Source organism: Equus przewalskii, chromosome 7 (genome assembly GCF_037783145.1).
Source record: "Equus przewalskii isolate Varuska chromosome 7, EquPr2, whole genome shotgun sequence".
Taxonomy (NCBI): domain Eukaryota; kingdom Metazoa; phylum Chordata; class Mammalia; order Perissodactyla; family Equidae; genus Equus; species Equus przewalskii.
The window spans coordinates 9,761,172-9,777,844 of NC_091837.1; the positions used below are offsets into that span (position 1 = coordinate 9,761,172).

The 16,673-nt window shown below is 42.8% G+C and overlaps 1 protein-coding gene and 1 long non-coding RNA gene across 3 annotated transcripts in view; one reads left to right on the forward strand and one right to left on the reverse strand.

Annotated features, from left to right (window-relative positions):
* Positions 1–2,568, reverse strand: part of LOC139084713 (uncharacterized) — a 56,251-nt gene extending 53,683 nt beyond the window's left edge. Inside the window, exon 1 of the long non-coding RNA XR_011542359.1 lies at positions 2,415–2,568. This is a non-coding gene — a long non-coding RNA (uncharacterized lncRNA). The remainder of the gene's footprint in view (positions 1–2,414) is intronic.
* Positions 2,569–2,640: 72 nt separating this feature from the next.
* Positions 2,641–16,673, forward strand: part of PITPNB (phosphatidylinositol transfer protein beta) — a 62,925-nt gene continuing 48,892 nt past the window's right edge. Inside the window, exons 1-3 of one of the 2 annotated variants that reach the window (XM_070628695.1) lie at positions 2,641–2,796; positions 7,441–7,471; positions 10,867–11,012. In XM_070628695.1, coding sequence (XP_070484796.1) covers positions 2,777–2,796; positions 7,441–7,471; positions 10,867–11,012 — 197 coding nt within the window. In that variant the 5' untranslated portion in view covers positions 2,641–2,776. The remainder of the gene's footprint in view (positions 2,797–7,440; positions 7,472–10,866; positions 11,013–16,673) is intronic. The other variant, XM_070628696.1, reaches the window with a different exon arrangement.

Sequence of the window (16,673 nt, forward strand, 5' to 3'; positions counted from 1 at the left end):
GAGTAAGCAAATGAAAGCTACAGACCTCGTCCCCAGAAAAATGTACATAGACATGAAATTATGTATATAATTTCAGTGGTTCCTAAATTCCCTGGGAGCACTCACCAAAAGGGCTTTGCATCCTAGGTTAAGAACAGCGGCTTTAGGGGAAAAAATATAAACAGGCCAAATTCAATTGTAATATTTGAAGGACCGTTGAAATTTCTTTGACCAGAGTTGTTCTTTATCAACACGCATAAAATAAGTGTCCCAAACACCGTTCAGAATCTTTTGGTTTGCCTCAGTAAAATCTACCATCATTTTTACTAGAATGAGCTCTTAGCTTCAGAACTGTAGACAAGAGAAGTAATGAGACTGGTGGTTACATGAGGCTTGAAGAATTAAATTCAGTTGGACACCTAGTGTGTGAAGGTTACCTTTGTTAAGGGTTGAAAGTCATTTCAAGGAACGCGAGAAATCAGGTTTTAATTTTTTCTACATCCAGAGACAATTACTAGTAAGTTCTATCCTATCTTATGCCCACATTTGCAAAAGTACACAAGATTCAATACCATTAGTTTTAAAACAAGAAAATGTCACACAGTCCATTAGTTTATTTTTTTCATGTGTAATTGTCTTTTCCTTTATATGTCCTTTGCGCTCATTTTGAGGTGATACTTCATGGCTTTCCCACTCCCTAGTCCTCTTTGATATTCCCAGGAAAATTGGGACATTTTTCTCTCTTAAGCAGATGTAATGTACAATTATTTAGTTTAGTTATACAGATGTCACATTCTACCAACCTAGCTAATTTTGTGTATGTTTTCTTTCCCTCAATAAATACATCCAAACTGGGTGTTTTCCAGTTGAGTGTTTTAACATGAATCTTCAGATGGGAAAAGGAGACAATGTCCACAGCATATTCTGGTTCAGTTACGCACCATCCAGCACACCGTCTCATTTATTTTACACACATTTGAATACTATGAGCAGCAACTGAGCTATGCAGACAATGGAATCAGTGAACACTTGTGGGAAGACTTCAGAAGTTACAGAAATGTTCCACAACATCCTAATTTTTCTTGATGGTTGATAAAGCATGTCAACCACAATTTATCCATGCTTTTAAAGCTATTTGTAACTTCAGGCTGCATAGCATCTGGGGAGAAACTACGACATAAAATGGACTAATTAGTTTGGCAGTTCCTATTACCACCTCGGGCCTTCATCTCCTAATTGATACGGGGGTCTGGCACTCCAAACTGCATTTGCGCTACACCTGTCTCTAAGCATCTTCTAGATTTTGACCATATCTCCTCCTTTCCATAACCGAGAACATGCCTCAGCTTATTTATTTATTTTTATCCAGAAAAAAGTCAGTGGAGTGGAAAGACCAGATTTGGAAGTTATTAAAATCTGGATTTGAAACCCGGTTCTGCAAACACGCCGGCTGAGCGAGTTTTGCACAAATCCCTAAACGTGGCCCTCTGAACCTTTTTTTTTGTCCTTTCTAAAGCCCGCGAAAACACCTCTCTCACGACGCCGTTTCGGGGTGAACGAGATGAAGCGCCTTCACCCCCCAGCACAGCACTTGGCCGCGCCAGGTGCCCCGTCCGCTGGAGCCGGCCCCAGGTCCAAGCTCCCGGGAGGAGGAGCCGGGCGCCTCGCCCCATCTTCGCCAGTCACCGCGCGACGCTCCAACACGCCCCCCGAGGCCTCCCCGGGGCGGCTCTGCCTCCTGCGGACCCTCTTCCTTTATGCATAGACTGTCACTCTTTTGTTTCCAAGCGAGGGCAGGGAACACATCTTGTTTCCAGGTGTTGCCCCATGGCCTACAACTGTGCCTGGCTTAGAGGGAGCGAGCGACCCCTGAGTGACCCCACGGAGGGAGCGAGCGACCCCACAGAGGGAGCGAGTGACCCCAGAGCCCGGGACGGAGGAAGCGAGTGACCATCCCAAGGTCCACCTCTCGGCTTCCAGGCACGGGCGGCGGGGTCGCGTGGGACCTTCCCTGGAACGGCGGCCCCGAAGAGGTCCCTTCCTGGGTCTCACGGCCGAGCCCCTCTTCCCCCCGGGACTCCGTCGCGAGCGTAGGACGCTCCTCCTGTGGGGCCGCAGGCCCTAGAGGACCGTGGAGCCGGGACAGGGGGCGTGTGGCGTTGGGGACTCGGCGGCCACCGCTGCCGGCCCCGCCAGGCGATCAGGGTCAGACGGCGGCCCTCACGAGGCCTCTGGAGGGCGCCCGGGTCGTGACCCGGGGAAGGTCCTCCCGCCGAACCGGCGGCGTCGGCTTCCACGCCCCTCACAAGTCTCTCACGCGGACTTCACAAACGGGATGTCCGTCAGGAAGGTGGGCCTCCTCTCAAAGGCAGGGCGAGAAACTTCAGTCCCGGTCACCGGAAAACGACTTCCAAGGAACCGACTGGAACACTCACCACAAGACGCCGGCGGCACGCACGTCCCAAAGGAGCTGGACTGGAGGGAGCAGCCCTAGGAGGGCGTGCGCGTTCGCGCAGGCGCAGTAGCAGCCGTACGCGCTCGGGAGAGCCGCGCAGCCGCTCTGAAGACCTCGTGCGCCCAGGGTGGGGCGCGGAACTGGGGCGGGGCTAGCCCCTCGCGCGCGCTGACGCGACGGGTCGCGGCGGAAGGGTGTGGACGCGCAGGCGCTGTGGGGGCTCGCAGGGGCAGGGAGGCGGGGCCGCGCAGGCGCCGTGAGAGGCGGTAGCGGCGGCGGCGGTGGTGGCGGTGGTGGTGGTAGCGGCGGCAGCGGCGGCAGCTGTGAGGGGGTTCCGGGAAGATGGTGCTGATTAAGGAATTGTGAGTGGGTCGGTGGGCGCGAACGAGGCTCCGGGACGGCGGTGGTGGGAGATGCAGTGATGGAGAAGTAGCGGGATATTCCTAAGAAGGAGCGGGACCCGGACCGGCCGCTCCCTGCGCGCGCCCCCTGCCCGCTCGAGGCCCTTCCGCCGCGCGCCCTCCGCCCCACCCCAGCCCCCCAGGGCCTCGCACTGGTCACCCTGCTGCCCCCTGCCCCGGGCCGGCGGCGGCTGGTCCCGGCCTGAGCGCGTGGCTCGGGAAGGCGCGGCCGGGAGTTTCCGCTGGGACCCGCCTTCTTCCCAATCTCCCACCCCCGGTTGAGACTGGGCCCACCCCCAGGCCCCAGGGTGGGGGCGACGTGGGGAGTCTGACTGTGATTTGTCGTCTGGGGTGGAGCCCGCCTGAAATCGCGGGAGATGGGCTTGCCAGGTGAAGGCAGCCCGGGTGTCGGCACTCGGGGGACAGCGTAGGCGCCCCGAAGTTCCTGCGGGAGTCGGGAAACCCTGCGCTCCACCCGGCCGCTCAGTTCACCGCACGGGAGGGCCATCTCTCTGCTCCGAGTCTCAGTTTCCACGTCTTTAAGATGGGGTGACACTCTGGGCTCCACCTACTTCACGGCGTTGAGGTGACGAGTTGGCCTGTGTGTGGTCTGTTCGATGGAAGGGTTTCCAGGCGCTTCCGATCGACCGGGCGATTTTGTTGAGAAGTTGCGGCGTTTCCCACCAGCAAGGACTGGCAATTTCGCAGGGAATCTGATTGGCGATGAATATTCAGCTGTCATAGCTGGTTCGTGTCGTCAGCATCCCTTGGGCCACTAGGGATTTTGAGGATGGTCCGTTCTTTGTTTTTTCAAATGCTCTTTTCATTTTAAATTCTTAAGAATTTTGGCTTAATTTAGCTAGCTCCAGACACTGTATTTTTTAGGATTCGTTCTCAGAGTTTTTTTAAAAAGTCACTCCTCTGGCTTCTCTGCTTAAAACTCTCCAAAGACTCCCTGTCTCACCGAGAATAAAAGCCAAGGCCTTTACAGTAGCTTCAGATCTCACACTACTATTTTCTTTACTGCTCTGAGCTCATTTACTCCCTTCCCTTGCCCATTCGAAGCATCCTTACTATTCCTTCACTACTCCAAGAAAAAAGCTCAGGTCAAGGCCTTTCTGCTTGCTATTCCCTCTGCCTAAGGTGCTCTTCCCTCGTCTCACTAACTCGTTTTCTTCCTTCAGGCCTTTGCTTAAATGTCACTTTTCTTAGAGAATCTCTCTGAAGACCTAATTGCAGCCCCTACCATTTAGTATTTGCTTTCCTGAATTTGTTGTTCTCCAAAGTGGTTATCACCATCTAACATGCAACACAGTATTAATTTTTCTATTTTACTGGATGTATTCTGTTACTACATGTAAGCTCCGTGAATTTGCCTGTTTTGCTCACTCCCGTATCCCCTGCTCTGAGAACGTTCCCTGGCACATAGTAAGTGCTCAGTAAATATTTGTTAAATAAATTAATGAAAAATTACGACTTTAATCTGTGACAGGGATCCTGAGAAAAGACACATTTTCACTTCAGGCTTATTTATAGTATTGAACTTTGGATTTATACAAAACTTTTCTCCCAAGTTGTTTATTCACTGTATCATGCAAGTTGTTATCTCATTTATTGCTCTCACATCTTTGTAGTATAGGGAGGTGGCAGATATTAAGACAAATGGAGGAAATAAGACAGAAGGACATTGACTTGGCCCAAGTCACATTAGCAGAACTGATTTTAGATCACAGATTTAGTCATTTCTCTTCTGCTAGAGTTATTTCCTCCCTCCTAAAATGTGAATTAAGTGTTCAGTCGATCCCTTTGACGGTTATGTGAGGAGTATCAAGCTAACTCATAGAAAGCGATCCCCGTTGGGAAGTTACACTATGCTTTTCGCAAATCATTACCTTCATTATAAAAATTTAAATGCTCCGAGGTAACAGATGTTGAAATGTGCCCAAAGTGTAATTTTTTTGATAAGGAGTTATAAATTACATTTCTCGATGTTCACTCCTCATGTATGTCTCCCCTGGACTTATTCTCCTCTTAGACTTTTTGAAGGCAGAGGATGTTTCTTATATTAAGTATTCCCAGTATTGAGCCCAGCATCTAGTCTAGCACACTGTGAGTACCAGTGTTGTTGAATGAAAAACATGATTCTTCCTACTCGCAAGTCAACTTTCTAAAATTGTTTTTGGTTAGGAGCGATGAATAGGTCATTCCCATGTGAAGATGTTGGTAAACTGTAAAATGCTTTGGCAAATGTTTGTTGTCCTAAAATATGCCATCAATTTTTGACATGAATTGAAAGGTTGGAAATGACTTTTCAGGGTGGAGAGTTCCCTTCAAGTTGTTACTTAAGCAATAGGTGAAGTTGCTGTTAGTGTAAAGTCCTGGTTTTAAAGAACTACTTGCTAGTTCCATTTGGAAAATGATTTTCGTGAGGAATTACAGGGAAGTTTGAAAATTTTCAAATTGCTCAAAAGTTGAATACTACTTTTAGAATAATAATGGAAAATCAAAGCTTGTCTGTTGCTTTTCTATTTTACTTTTTATTAAGTAAATCTTGAAGAAGTTACTTGACTCATCATTCATTCACAATGTCTTCATCAGTCGCTTTCGTTTTGTGGAATAAGTTTCCCCTGAAAGTGTTACATAAAAAGGAGGCTCTTCAGCTAGTGAGTAGTAGTTAAAATTACTCAGCAGTAGTTCTTTGGTTTTGTGAAGCTTCAAGGAAATCTTTAACTCTTTCCTCTCTTCCTTCCTTCCATTTCCTCTGCAGCCCATGATTTTGATTCGGCCTTTGTAAATCTGCCCAGTCTCCCAAAAGATGGCTTCTTCCCACTCTCCTGCTTCTCAGCATTTTTAAACACCTGCACATTACTTCCTCAGGTTAGCCGTAGTTATGCTTCTGATCTATATCTTAGTCTTTCCTCTGACCTCTGCACTCCTTTTACCTCGGTCTCTTTTCTGTTACTGAGACAGCAAGCAAGTTGGTGTGTACCCTCAGGAGACAGCTAAAAAGATTTGGTATAAGCACTTTGTATAACAAGTTTATTCTTTTTTTTTTTTTTTGGTAAGGAAGATTAGTCCTGAGCTAACATCTGTTGCCAGTCTTCCTCTTTTTTTTCCTTTTTTCTCCCCAAAGCCCCAATACATAGTTGTATATCATAGTTGTAAATCCTTCTAGTTCTTCTGTGTGGGATGCCACCGCAGCATGGCTTGATGAGCGTGTAGGTCCACGCCCAGGATCCAAATCCATGAACCCTGGGCTGCCGAAGTGGAACGTGCGAACTTAACCACTATGCCACCTGGCTGGCCTGCAACAAGTTTATTCTTGATGAGAATAAAAGTTAGTAACCATTGTGACTTTGAGACTGTTTATTGTCTTTAGATAACCATTTTCTGAAAAACAAAGAATGATAAGTGATCCTCCCCCCACAATAGTCAAGGAGGAAGAAATAACAGGAGGCATGTTTCGTACGTGTTGGAGATTAAGGTGATGTGAGTATTCAAACACAGATGTTTGAGGAGACGAGGGAGGGAGAAGTAGGTGGAAAGTGCGGCTGAAGAGAAGTTGGAATGAGGAAAACTATCGGGAATGGTCTGTAAAATGAAAATCAAGGTGACTGCTGAGATCTTTGTCTCTCTCCTTATAATAGAGTTAAATCAAGACTTTAAATGGCACTGCTGTGGTAGCTTAATGATTAGGGGAGAAAAGCCTGAGAAGGACCAGGCCCAAAAAAAAAGGAAGTTGCTCTCTTGGACATTAGCTGTTATGTTGAGACAATTGATATTTGGGGATGGCCTTGGTTTCCAGAGTGTACGGTGGGAATAAGTGAAGATATTTCCCTGTAAAAATCTGCAGATAAACTGCAATATTCTGATATAAAATAATTCGCTATAATACTGTTTTTTGGAATTCATCTTTAGGAGCATTATGTTTCCATGTAGGTCCTTTTGTATGTCCGATAACAAACTTGCTTGGACAAGATCAAACATAGCAACCTTGTAGTGAATCCAACTGAGTCTACCCTGGAGGGGGTTATATTTATGAGGTTCAAGGTATTTTCTATGGTGAAGTCTTTTTCTTACTAAGTCTAAAGTACCTTTCACTTGTTTTTCTTTTAATAAAATTGAGAAGTAATTGGATATTGGGGAAATTTTTGGAAGCGTTCATTCATGAGATTTAAGACTTGCATTCTGTGAGAGGTTGCATAGTATGTAGATGGAGAATGAAACCATACTAAAAATGTCATGAGGGCAACCTGACCAGACAGTCCACAAATAATACATTCTGTACCCTGCAATTTCCAGTGATGAGTTTTCTCTTGTTCCTTCACTCCTCACCAGAAGCTCTGAACTGCGTTTTTAAGGTCCTGGCACAGTCAGCGCTAAATGTGAGTGATCATTGAGAGCCAGGAATGGTAGTCTTATTTCCCCAGTTTAAAAACCCTTATTTAGAGCTGTAGGCATTGTAAAGACCCTCTTTCATAAATGACATCGTCGTACTGTGCTGTCATTGGATTTAAAGTAAAAACTCCCTTAGACGTGGAGATCTGTGTTTTAAAGCCGACTTTTTCATATGTAACATGTATTCTTTTTTCTTTTGTCTTCTAGCCGTGTTGTTTTACCATGTTCTGTTCAGGAGGTAAGTCTTGCTTGCTTCTGTATTATTTTATTGGTATAGTTTATTTTGGTATGTTAGTCTAAAGTCATATTTTCATTATATTCATTTACCTTTACATTCCAGTTTATGCGACAAAATAATTATGGTGTGTTACAGATAATTAATTGTAAATGAATTTCTGTTACACTTGTTTTGGGGGGGGGGGTCTACAGATTGTGGTTTAACCTCCTGTCCAGCGCAGGAATTGTGTCTGCAATATCCCAGAGAAAGGAGGTTCTGGCCTCAACTTGAGCACTCTAAGGTTATGGAACTTGCTACTTAGAGAAGCGGCCGACTTTGCTGTTGGATATTTTAAACATTTGTCTTTACTTTAAACCAAAATCTGCTTTCCTATACTGTTTGACTGTTGTTTACAGTTCCTTCCACTTGAGCTTTGGGAAATAAGCCTGTTCTGTCTTGCATATGGCAGCCCTTCAGGTTTTCTTTTGACAGTTTTCTCGCCTCCCCCAAACCCTTTTCTTCCGTCTTCTCTGCGTGAGGTCACAAGGTTAAACATTCCAAGCATGTTCCTTGGCCTGATAGAACATAACCTCTAGACCTCCTCGCCAGCTCTAGCCTGGTCTCACCGCTGCATAGGTCATAGTTGTTGCTGTCAACTGAAAACAGTATTCGAGACATGGGCTGCCCAGCACGTAACTGTGAGAGATGATTGTCTCCTTTGAACTGCACATGGTCCAGAAATACATGACCCATTCAGAACTTGGCGGCCCACAGTTGTAACTATATGTAGGATAGCCAAGAATGAGAATAAAAGCAGAGAAGGCTTCTGAGAAATCAAGGTATGTGGCAAAATCGCTGAAGCCGTCTGGGTCCTTCTGTAACTTGCTCACGGTTTGCACTGGCTCAGTTATCTGTTTTCCTAGAGGCTGACAGTAGATTAGAAGCAGTGAATTGGAAGTGGGACAAAACAAACTGATAACCTAAGAAGTGACAGCTGACAGAAGACAGAAAAAAAATAAAATGCAGGAACTAAAATGAGTAGCTGACACTGTTTAATGTAGACTTGGACACAGCTGTATATACCTCAGTAGTGCCTGGGTTTCACTGTATTAAAACACTGGAGGCAAGCCAGGCGCCCCTATTCTTTACTCGTACGATTGATCATTAGAACTTAAAGGTGGAAGCTGACGTTTGTTTTTGTTAAATTTTTTCTTTTGGTTTCAGCTAGTTGGATCAACTTGTTGAAATCTTTGTGAGTCTTGGTATTGTCACCTAAAATCTCAGCTTTTTGTTATACTCAGACTTAATAAACATGTCTCCTGTCTCTATTTAAGTTATTCTTAAAAATGAGAATGAAAGCCTAGTGGCGTGCCACAAAATATCAGTCCATTAATAACGTTTTTGGGATACTGTTGTTTGGTTGTTTCTGTGTAAATTTTTCTTATTCTGTTCCTGACCAAGATCAGATTTACCTCTCGACTTAGAGACATTTTAATCCTATCTTTGAAATATGACGGTGTTGAAAAGTACATTTTGAAGGACTTAAGGATTGTAGCATTACTGGACTAACCCTGGTGGTGTATCACAAAAACTAAAGGGAGAAATGCAGCCCTCTCTGCAGTCTGAAATCCCTACAGAAATTTATTTTTGATGCATTTAAGAAATGTGTTTGGTTCTAGCTTCCTAATCCTTCCAAGCCGAGTGTGTGCGTGCGTGTATGTGTATGTACATACGTACGTGTTTAAATTAACCTTCAAGAAGGCATCGTATTCCCTTGGCCATTTTAGATAGGAATATTACTGAGCTTACAACTATCCCTGTTTTTTGTCCCTGAAATAAAATGTTAGTTTTGAATTACAGTCCTCCCTCGGAATCCTCAGGGGAATCATTCCAGGTATCGTGAGGATACCAAAATCCGCGGATGCTCAAGTCCTCTGTGTAAAAATGGCGTGGTATTTGCATGTAACCTACACGCATCCTCCCGTGTAGTTTAAATCATCCCTCGATTAGTCGTAATACCTAGTACAGTGTAAATGCTACGTAAATAGTTGTTATGCTGTGTTGTTGAGGGAATGATGACAAGGAAAGCAAGTCTGTACGTGTTCAGTACAGACACAACCATCAGAGGCCTTTCCCTCTGGTTGGCTGAACCTGTGGAACCTGTGGATACGGAGGGCCGACCGTGTAAGTTTTTAGAGGTAGCTTTTCTTTGAAAATACACTTATAAAAAAGAAAACCCTTTTTTCAGTCTGTCTTCACTGGGAGGAAGAAATTTAGCCAAATTTGAAGAGATGGGAGATAGTGCCACGTTGAGTCACTAGAATAAATTAGAACACAAGAACTTTGCTTTTTATCATTCATTGGAACTGTTAGTGACTCCACATTGGCATAGAACAACACTGCCCACTCACAGGTATTGGTTTAGGCCACTGAGAATTCTGGTTCACTCTAAAATGAAATAGAAACCACTGTCAGCAATTTGTTGCTTTTTATGGTAATACTTGGGTATTTATAATACCTTAAAAACAGTTTCTGTGTACTTGAAATGTCACGATTAACAGTTCTGGTTCTGGGTTCCCAGTGCTCTTTCTGTTTAGGTGGGCAAGGGCCAAATTGGGTGTGTCACATAAGTCATGGAGAAAAGACCCTAGGGGTGTACTAAAATTTCTGGACTGTAGTGGTTCTTTGTGTTTTCAGGCTTTTATTATTACACTTTATATCCCCCCTCTTTATTATTGAGAACAGTATGCTGGTTGCTCAGCTTTCTTTCTCTCTCTCTTTTTTTGGTGGGGAGAGGGGGTGGGGAGGAACATTGGTCCTGAGCTAATATCTTTTGCCAATCTTCCTTTATTTTGTATGTGGGACACTGCCACAGCATGGCTTGATGAACAGTGTGTACGTCCGTGCCCAGGATCCGAACTGGCAAACCGTGGGCCACCAAGGTGGAGCGCACGAACTTAACCACTATGCCACCAGGCCAGCCCACTCAGCTTTTTTAATTGGCAAAGTGACAATTGTATTCCTGCCATACCTTCCTCAGAAGTTTGTAAAATTAAATGAGATATAATAGACACAAAAATGCTTTGGAAAATACAAATGTGTATTTTTATTCAAAAAGTCAAACCAAGTGTCAAGATGTTTTCTTGATAAGTAGATAATACATATTAAAGCGCCAGAGTATTTGAAACTGGCAGTTTTCTTGAATAGGGGAAACTTGTAGAGTTTCTTGAAGCTGTATGATCATCTGATGTTTGTCTTCCTAAACATAGTTCTAATTTGAGTCATGTTTTCATATAGAACATATGTGCTGAATGGTTTGGGTATGTTTTTCTCTATCATCTATAGTGAAATTTTAGCAGAGGAGGCGTCTGCAGTTACTCCTGCCTGACTGGGATTCTGTGCTCTTTGAATTTCAGTACCAGGTTGGGCAGCTTTACTCTGTTGCAGAAGCTAGTAAGAATGAGACTGGTGGTGGAGAAGGAATTGAAGTCCTGAAGAATGAACCTTACGAGAAGGATGGAGAAAAGGGACAGTACACACACAAAATTTATCACCTGAAGAGGTAAGCAGGGTTCACATTTGATGCTTAATCATTATATTAAATAATTAATGCTTTAACTACCCAGCTTGCGTATTAAGCAGGTAACTACCTAACTTACTAGATGTGCTGAGGTACTTTTAAAATCTCACTGGGACGGTATGTTGCATTTTAATTTTTTGAGAGAACTCCCCTCCTTTGTTGGTTACTTTTAAATTATAAAAGTAATACATCTGCTTATAAAAAAATTCAAACAGAAGAGATTATAAAATAAAAACTTAGTCCCCTCCTCTTGCTATCACATATCCATAATCCCAGAGAGAAACACTAGAAACAGTTTAAAGTGTATTCTTCTACATCATTTTCTATACGTATTCAAATAAATTTTTAAAAACAAACATATAAAGAGATAGAACCCTTATATCACTTTGCTTTTTACAAAAAATTTTTGTTTTCTGCAGTTTGCTTTATTTTTTCAAGCAACGTGTCATGAACATTCTGCCATGTTATTATTTAGTATCCATGTCATTCTTTTTAAAGCTGAATAAAATTTCTTAGGTTCACAGCATAGTTTACTTAACCATTCTCTAAATGGTAAGTCGATTTAGGAGTTTTAACTATTTTCCTTTTTGTCTGTTAGAAATAATATTTCTGTGAACATGATTGTAGAGAAGGAAGTCTTCATGCCTTGTTTACTATTCCTCCAGGAGAAATTTAGAAAAGTAGGGTTGCTGAAAGAACATAGCTCATTTTAATTTTTTTTTTCACTGCCAGGTGGCCCTCCGAGAGTTTGATGGTGTTCATTTTCCCATCTTTTTAATTTTTGCCAATTTGATACACAGAAAATAGTCTTTTGTTTAAATTTGCATTTCTTCATTAGTGAAGTTGAACGTCTTATGTTAACTGACCATTTGAATTTCTCGTGTGACTTGACCATTCAAATCCTTTCTTTGTTGTTGTTATGTCTCTGGTTTGTAGAAGTTCTTTTGCACATTCTCCTGAGTTTGGCAGTCTAATCTCTATCTTTGGCATAAATATTTTAAAATGGAAAATGCATACCAATATTTGTCTAAGGGCAAAAGACCAGTAATGGTTTTTGAAGGTCCCAGGGAATCTTTGCTCTTCTCTCGCCTTTATTCTCTTCGTATTGAAACAAATGACACCTCTATTTTGTAGAGCTGAAAGTTGTGAATGAGCTGTGATGATCACTATTTTTTATATTCTCTCAGTTTAAGACTACGGCTTGGTCTATAGTGACGCATGAATATAAAGTAGGTTATCACTTTCTAGAACCTTAAATTTTATTGTTATTATCTCTTAGAACACAGCATTCCTTTGCTTCTGTTGCAGGTTTAAATGAAGGCAATAACTGATCGATCATTTATCCATAGAGACTTATTCATGTTTCTGTTAATTTGTTAGCACCCAAAGTATATCTAAAAAATGTGTCAATTGAGAGAAAATTTGGGCGTTCCAGATGGTATAATCTAGATATAGAAATAGTATTTAGAGTATTGAATTTACTTATGCATACTCAGCTTTCTTTTTCTAGCATTTTACATTTGCTCATTAATTGAATTTTACCAATACATAAAGCTCCCTTCACTGTAAACATTCAGCTCTCTCTGAGGGGTTCTAAAATAAACCAGAAAGTTCATATATAAAATTTTCTGTTGGTCTTTGATGTCCATATGTGAATAAACTTGAAATAGATTCAAGATATCCTTCATTTGAAAACTAGGAGTTGGAATATTGGGGAAATAATTGATATATTATTACATGGAAAAGACCAGTTGCTAAATATGTACATAAATATAAATATGTTACATATGTTTCTAAAAAACTAATCAGAAAAAAGCCTAGAAAGAGATTCATTAAAATGTTAAGAATGTTTTTCCCTTGGTGGTGGTTTTATGGCTGATTTAAAATTTTTTTTACTCTTCTGTATTTTCATTTTATGAGGAAAAAAAATAGTGAATAATATGTTTGAAACGTCTGATTTAGGTGACAGTCAAGCCATAAATAACATCTCTCTTAAGTTGAAGAGGGCTGTATAAATATGGTTAGTGCAAGAGAGATTCCTGTTCTGGAGAGCTTATTTGGGCATGAGGTTTTCAGTATTCCTTTCAGGCTGTTAATTCAGGATTAAATAAAGGAAAACCTTGGCTCCCTGGAGCCAGCCTTCCAGCTCCCTCAGGCTTCAGGAACAGCTTTGTTCCTAGAAAGAGCTGATGTCGTTCCACAGTCCCCTTGGTCTCACCCTCTCCTGCCCTCACTCTCCTCGTTGCAGTCCTGAGAGAGAGGCAGTGTGCACATTGTACGTAAGAAGACACTCAGGTGCCCCTCACCCAAGTCACACAGCTCGCGAGTGGCAGAGTGGTGACTGAGACCTGGACTCTGATGTCTAATCCCGTGTTCTTTTGGTCACAGGTTGGTAGTTCCAGGTACTTGACGACAAGCGCTCAGAACCTGATGAGCACAGGTGTCCGTGAGAAGGGAGGGAGCAGTCTGATTGGTTGGTGAGGACTGAGTGATGCCCATAGAACTCTGGCCTTGTCACACAAAGATGGCAGCTGTGGACGAAAGCATGGAGAGGCATGAAACAGGAAAGGAAAAAGGGAAAGAGGGCGGCATTGATGGGTCTCAGGCAGTTTGGCAGATAATAGCCACTCTGACAGTAGTGAAAAACAAGCACAAACCTGTGCTTTTCTAAAGACAAAACAGGGACCAACTGTCGCCGTAGTCTGGGGGAGGAAACGGTCATGGGGCAAGGCCAGTCAGATGCCTACACTCGCAGTTGTTGGTGTCCTACTGGAGGCACGTTAGCCACGGGATAACCAGCCATATTATGGAAGGGCAAAGAATCCTGTGGTAGTGAGTGCTGAGGCCCTCTTGGTGCCGTAGGAAAGACTGCGGTCGTGGCACAGGGCTGGTGGTGCAGCCGCATCAGACCTTAGTATCCTGTAAGGGCATCAGTTCAGCGTGCTGAAGACATCCCTGCAGTCCCGAGAGAGTGGAGAGCCCTCTCCTGAGGAAGTCAGATTTGTGCCCAGTAATAAGATATTCTCTTTTCCAGTATTTAGTCCATTTTGTAACCTGTAGTGCTCAGTGCACTCACTGTAGCATCAATCAAATTGCAGACTTGGCAGGCTTGGCTGGCTGAGGTGGTTGGCTAAGGCCACCGACACCTCATTTTACATTTGAGACACTTGAAATTCTGAGATCCGCTTTACCCGCTGTCATTCAGGTCTCTGGATTCCCTGGCCAGTATGCTTGCACATTTCACCAACATACTTGGTAAGATATACACATGTAATCTCAACCAGAAGATTGAGAAACAATCTTGGCAAGGTATTAAAACATCCAAAGTTCAGTGACCATCACAAGGGACATTTCAAATGCCTGGTTTCCTCGAATCTCACATAATATTGTTATAGGATAGTAAGATTTTTCCCATATTTTTTGATAACTGGTAGGGAGAAGTTGCTCATGGTAGTTCCAAGCAGAAGATCTGGTACTTACTGTATTCTTGCTGTGTGCTGGTCGCTGTCAGTGCTCCGGGTGGGGGCTCATTTGTTCCCCTCAGCACCCTTTTCTAGTGAGGGAGCTCAGTTCCAGGAAGGTGAAGTGCTCCCTGGCCCTGGGCCACGGCTGTTGAGTAGCAGAGACAGACTGTGACCACACGCAGCGCGGTGACCCCAGAACCTGCCTTTTTTTTTTTTTTTTTTAATTGAGTTGATAGGTTACAGTCTTGTGTGATTTCAGTTGTACATTAATGTTTGTCATTCGTGTTGTAGGTGTACCACTTCACCCTTTGTGCCCACCCCCAACCCCATCTTTCCCGTGGTAGCCACTAATCTGCAGAACCTGCCTGCTTAAATCACCTTGCTCTACTGCTGAGCCTTTGGGGGAGTTAGAATATTTTCCGTTTCCTGAAGTGGACTCCAAAGGAGTTTATGGAGAAATTCTTCCAAAACCGTGGATTTTACCATATCCCATTTTCTCATAAGTCTTTAAAGTCTCAAGTCTTCCAAAACAAAGTTAAACTTTAACAAGGTGCTCAAGATTATCAGCACATCCCCGATTGTATAAGTCTGTCCAGAGTAAAGACCCTTGGTCTAAGCAAGCCAGTCTCCTCCTTGTCCTCCAGAAGAGGCCTTTTCAGCTCCTTAGGCTCTTTTCATCTGATGTGGGTTGCTCATCACCGGCTCAGTTTCCCGAGCACAGCTCAGGTCTGTCCTATGCAGAGGAATTTCCTGACTACTTTTATTCTTCCCTCAACTCTGTCACTTCTTGTCACCTCTCATTTTGACACCTAATCATGCACATACATATCAGAAGACATTTGTCTTACTGACACCATATACCATAAAAGTTCGAGTATGTTTCCTTAAGTTGTTTAGTATACGCTGAATAGTGGATGGTAGGGAGCGAGGACAGAGTTTATTGGGCGAAGAATTTCAAAGCAAGGCAAGGAAATGTGCTGCAACTTTTGAGATGCTTTTCAGAGAAAAACTTACAGATCTCCTGTGACCTCATAAGAGCACACTGACCAAGCCTTTTGTTGTTGTTTTCTTTCCCTTCTTGGGGAAGATCGGCTTTACTCTTTTTTTTATTTCTCATTGGCATTGTATGTACCTTCCCGAGCTCTAGTCAGTCCTTGATGGAGAATTCATGAAGCTTTGCCGACTCCAGAATGGCTTTGTTCCCCAAAGGTTGAAACAGCAAAGATCTGGTAGAAAAATCTTTGTAAAATACCATGTGTTTCAAGTTAAGAGCTCATTTTTGTAAGCAAGAAGTGTCATTTGCCAGGAGCTAAAGTTCTTGTTTAAAAATGAGAGGTTTAAATCACCTGAGAATGCAAAGATTGATTATATGTGATGATTCACATTCAGAGAGCATCTTTGAGTAAGTATAAGTAAGAAATTAATAAATGTCAACCAAATTCAGTAATTGTTTCTTGAGTCTAGAATTAGCCATCAACAGATAAGTTTTTCTTCGTATGTAGTTCTGAGTCTTAAATTTTGCAGTTTAAAGCTTTCTGTCAAGAGTGATCCTGTTCCAGAAGACTATCGGAAATATTTCTGAAATGTATTGTTTCCCCTTTATGATATATTTCGTTTCTCATTGCTGTTCTTTTGTTATGTGAGAAATACTTCTCTTTTTATAGTTGTTCAAAACTTGAGTCTTGTTATATCTCCTGGAAGTTAGCCAATTTGTATCTGGTTATTTTGTACCTTTTCCAGAAATCAGAGGATTTTAAGTCATTCTGTAATTTTTTTCCTCTTGTATTTCTCCGTTTCTTCTTTCTTCCATCTCCATCACCACTAGTTAATGCAAGTTACCATTCTCTCTCTTGAACTTCTCCAGTTGCCTGTAGTCTGATCTCTTGCTCTCCATTCTTGTGTCTATTATAAATAATGCTGCTGTGAACATTTGTGTACAAGTTTCTGTGTGGCCATATGTTTTTATTTCTCTTGAATATAGTCATATGTTGCTTAACGATGGGGGTATGTTCTGAGAAGTACATTGTTAGGCAATTTTGTCATTGTGCAAACATTATAGTGTACTTACACAGACCTAGATAGTGTAACCTATGTAGTCATGTGTGTGGTCTTTCATTGACCACAACCTTAGTGGCACATGACTGTACATATGTGTGTGTGTCTGTCTACCTACAGTTGG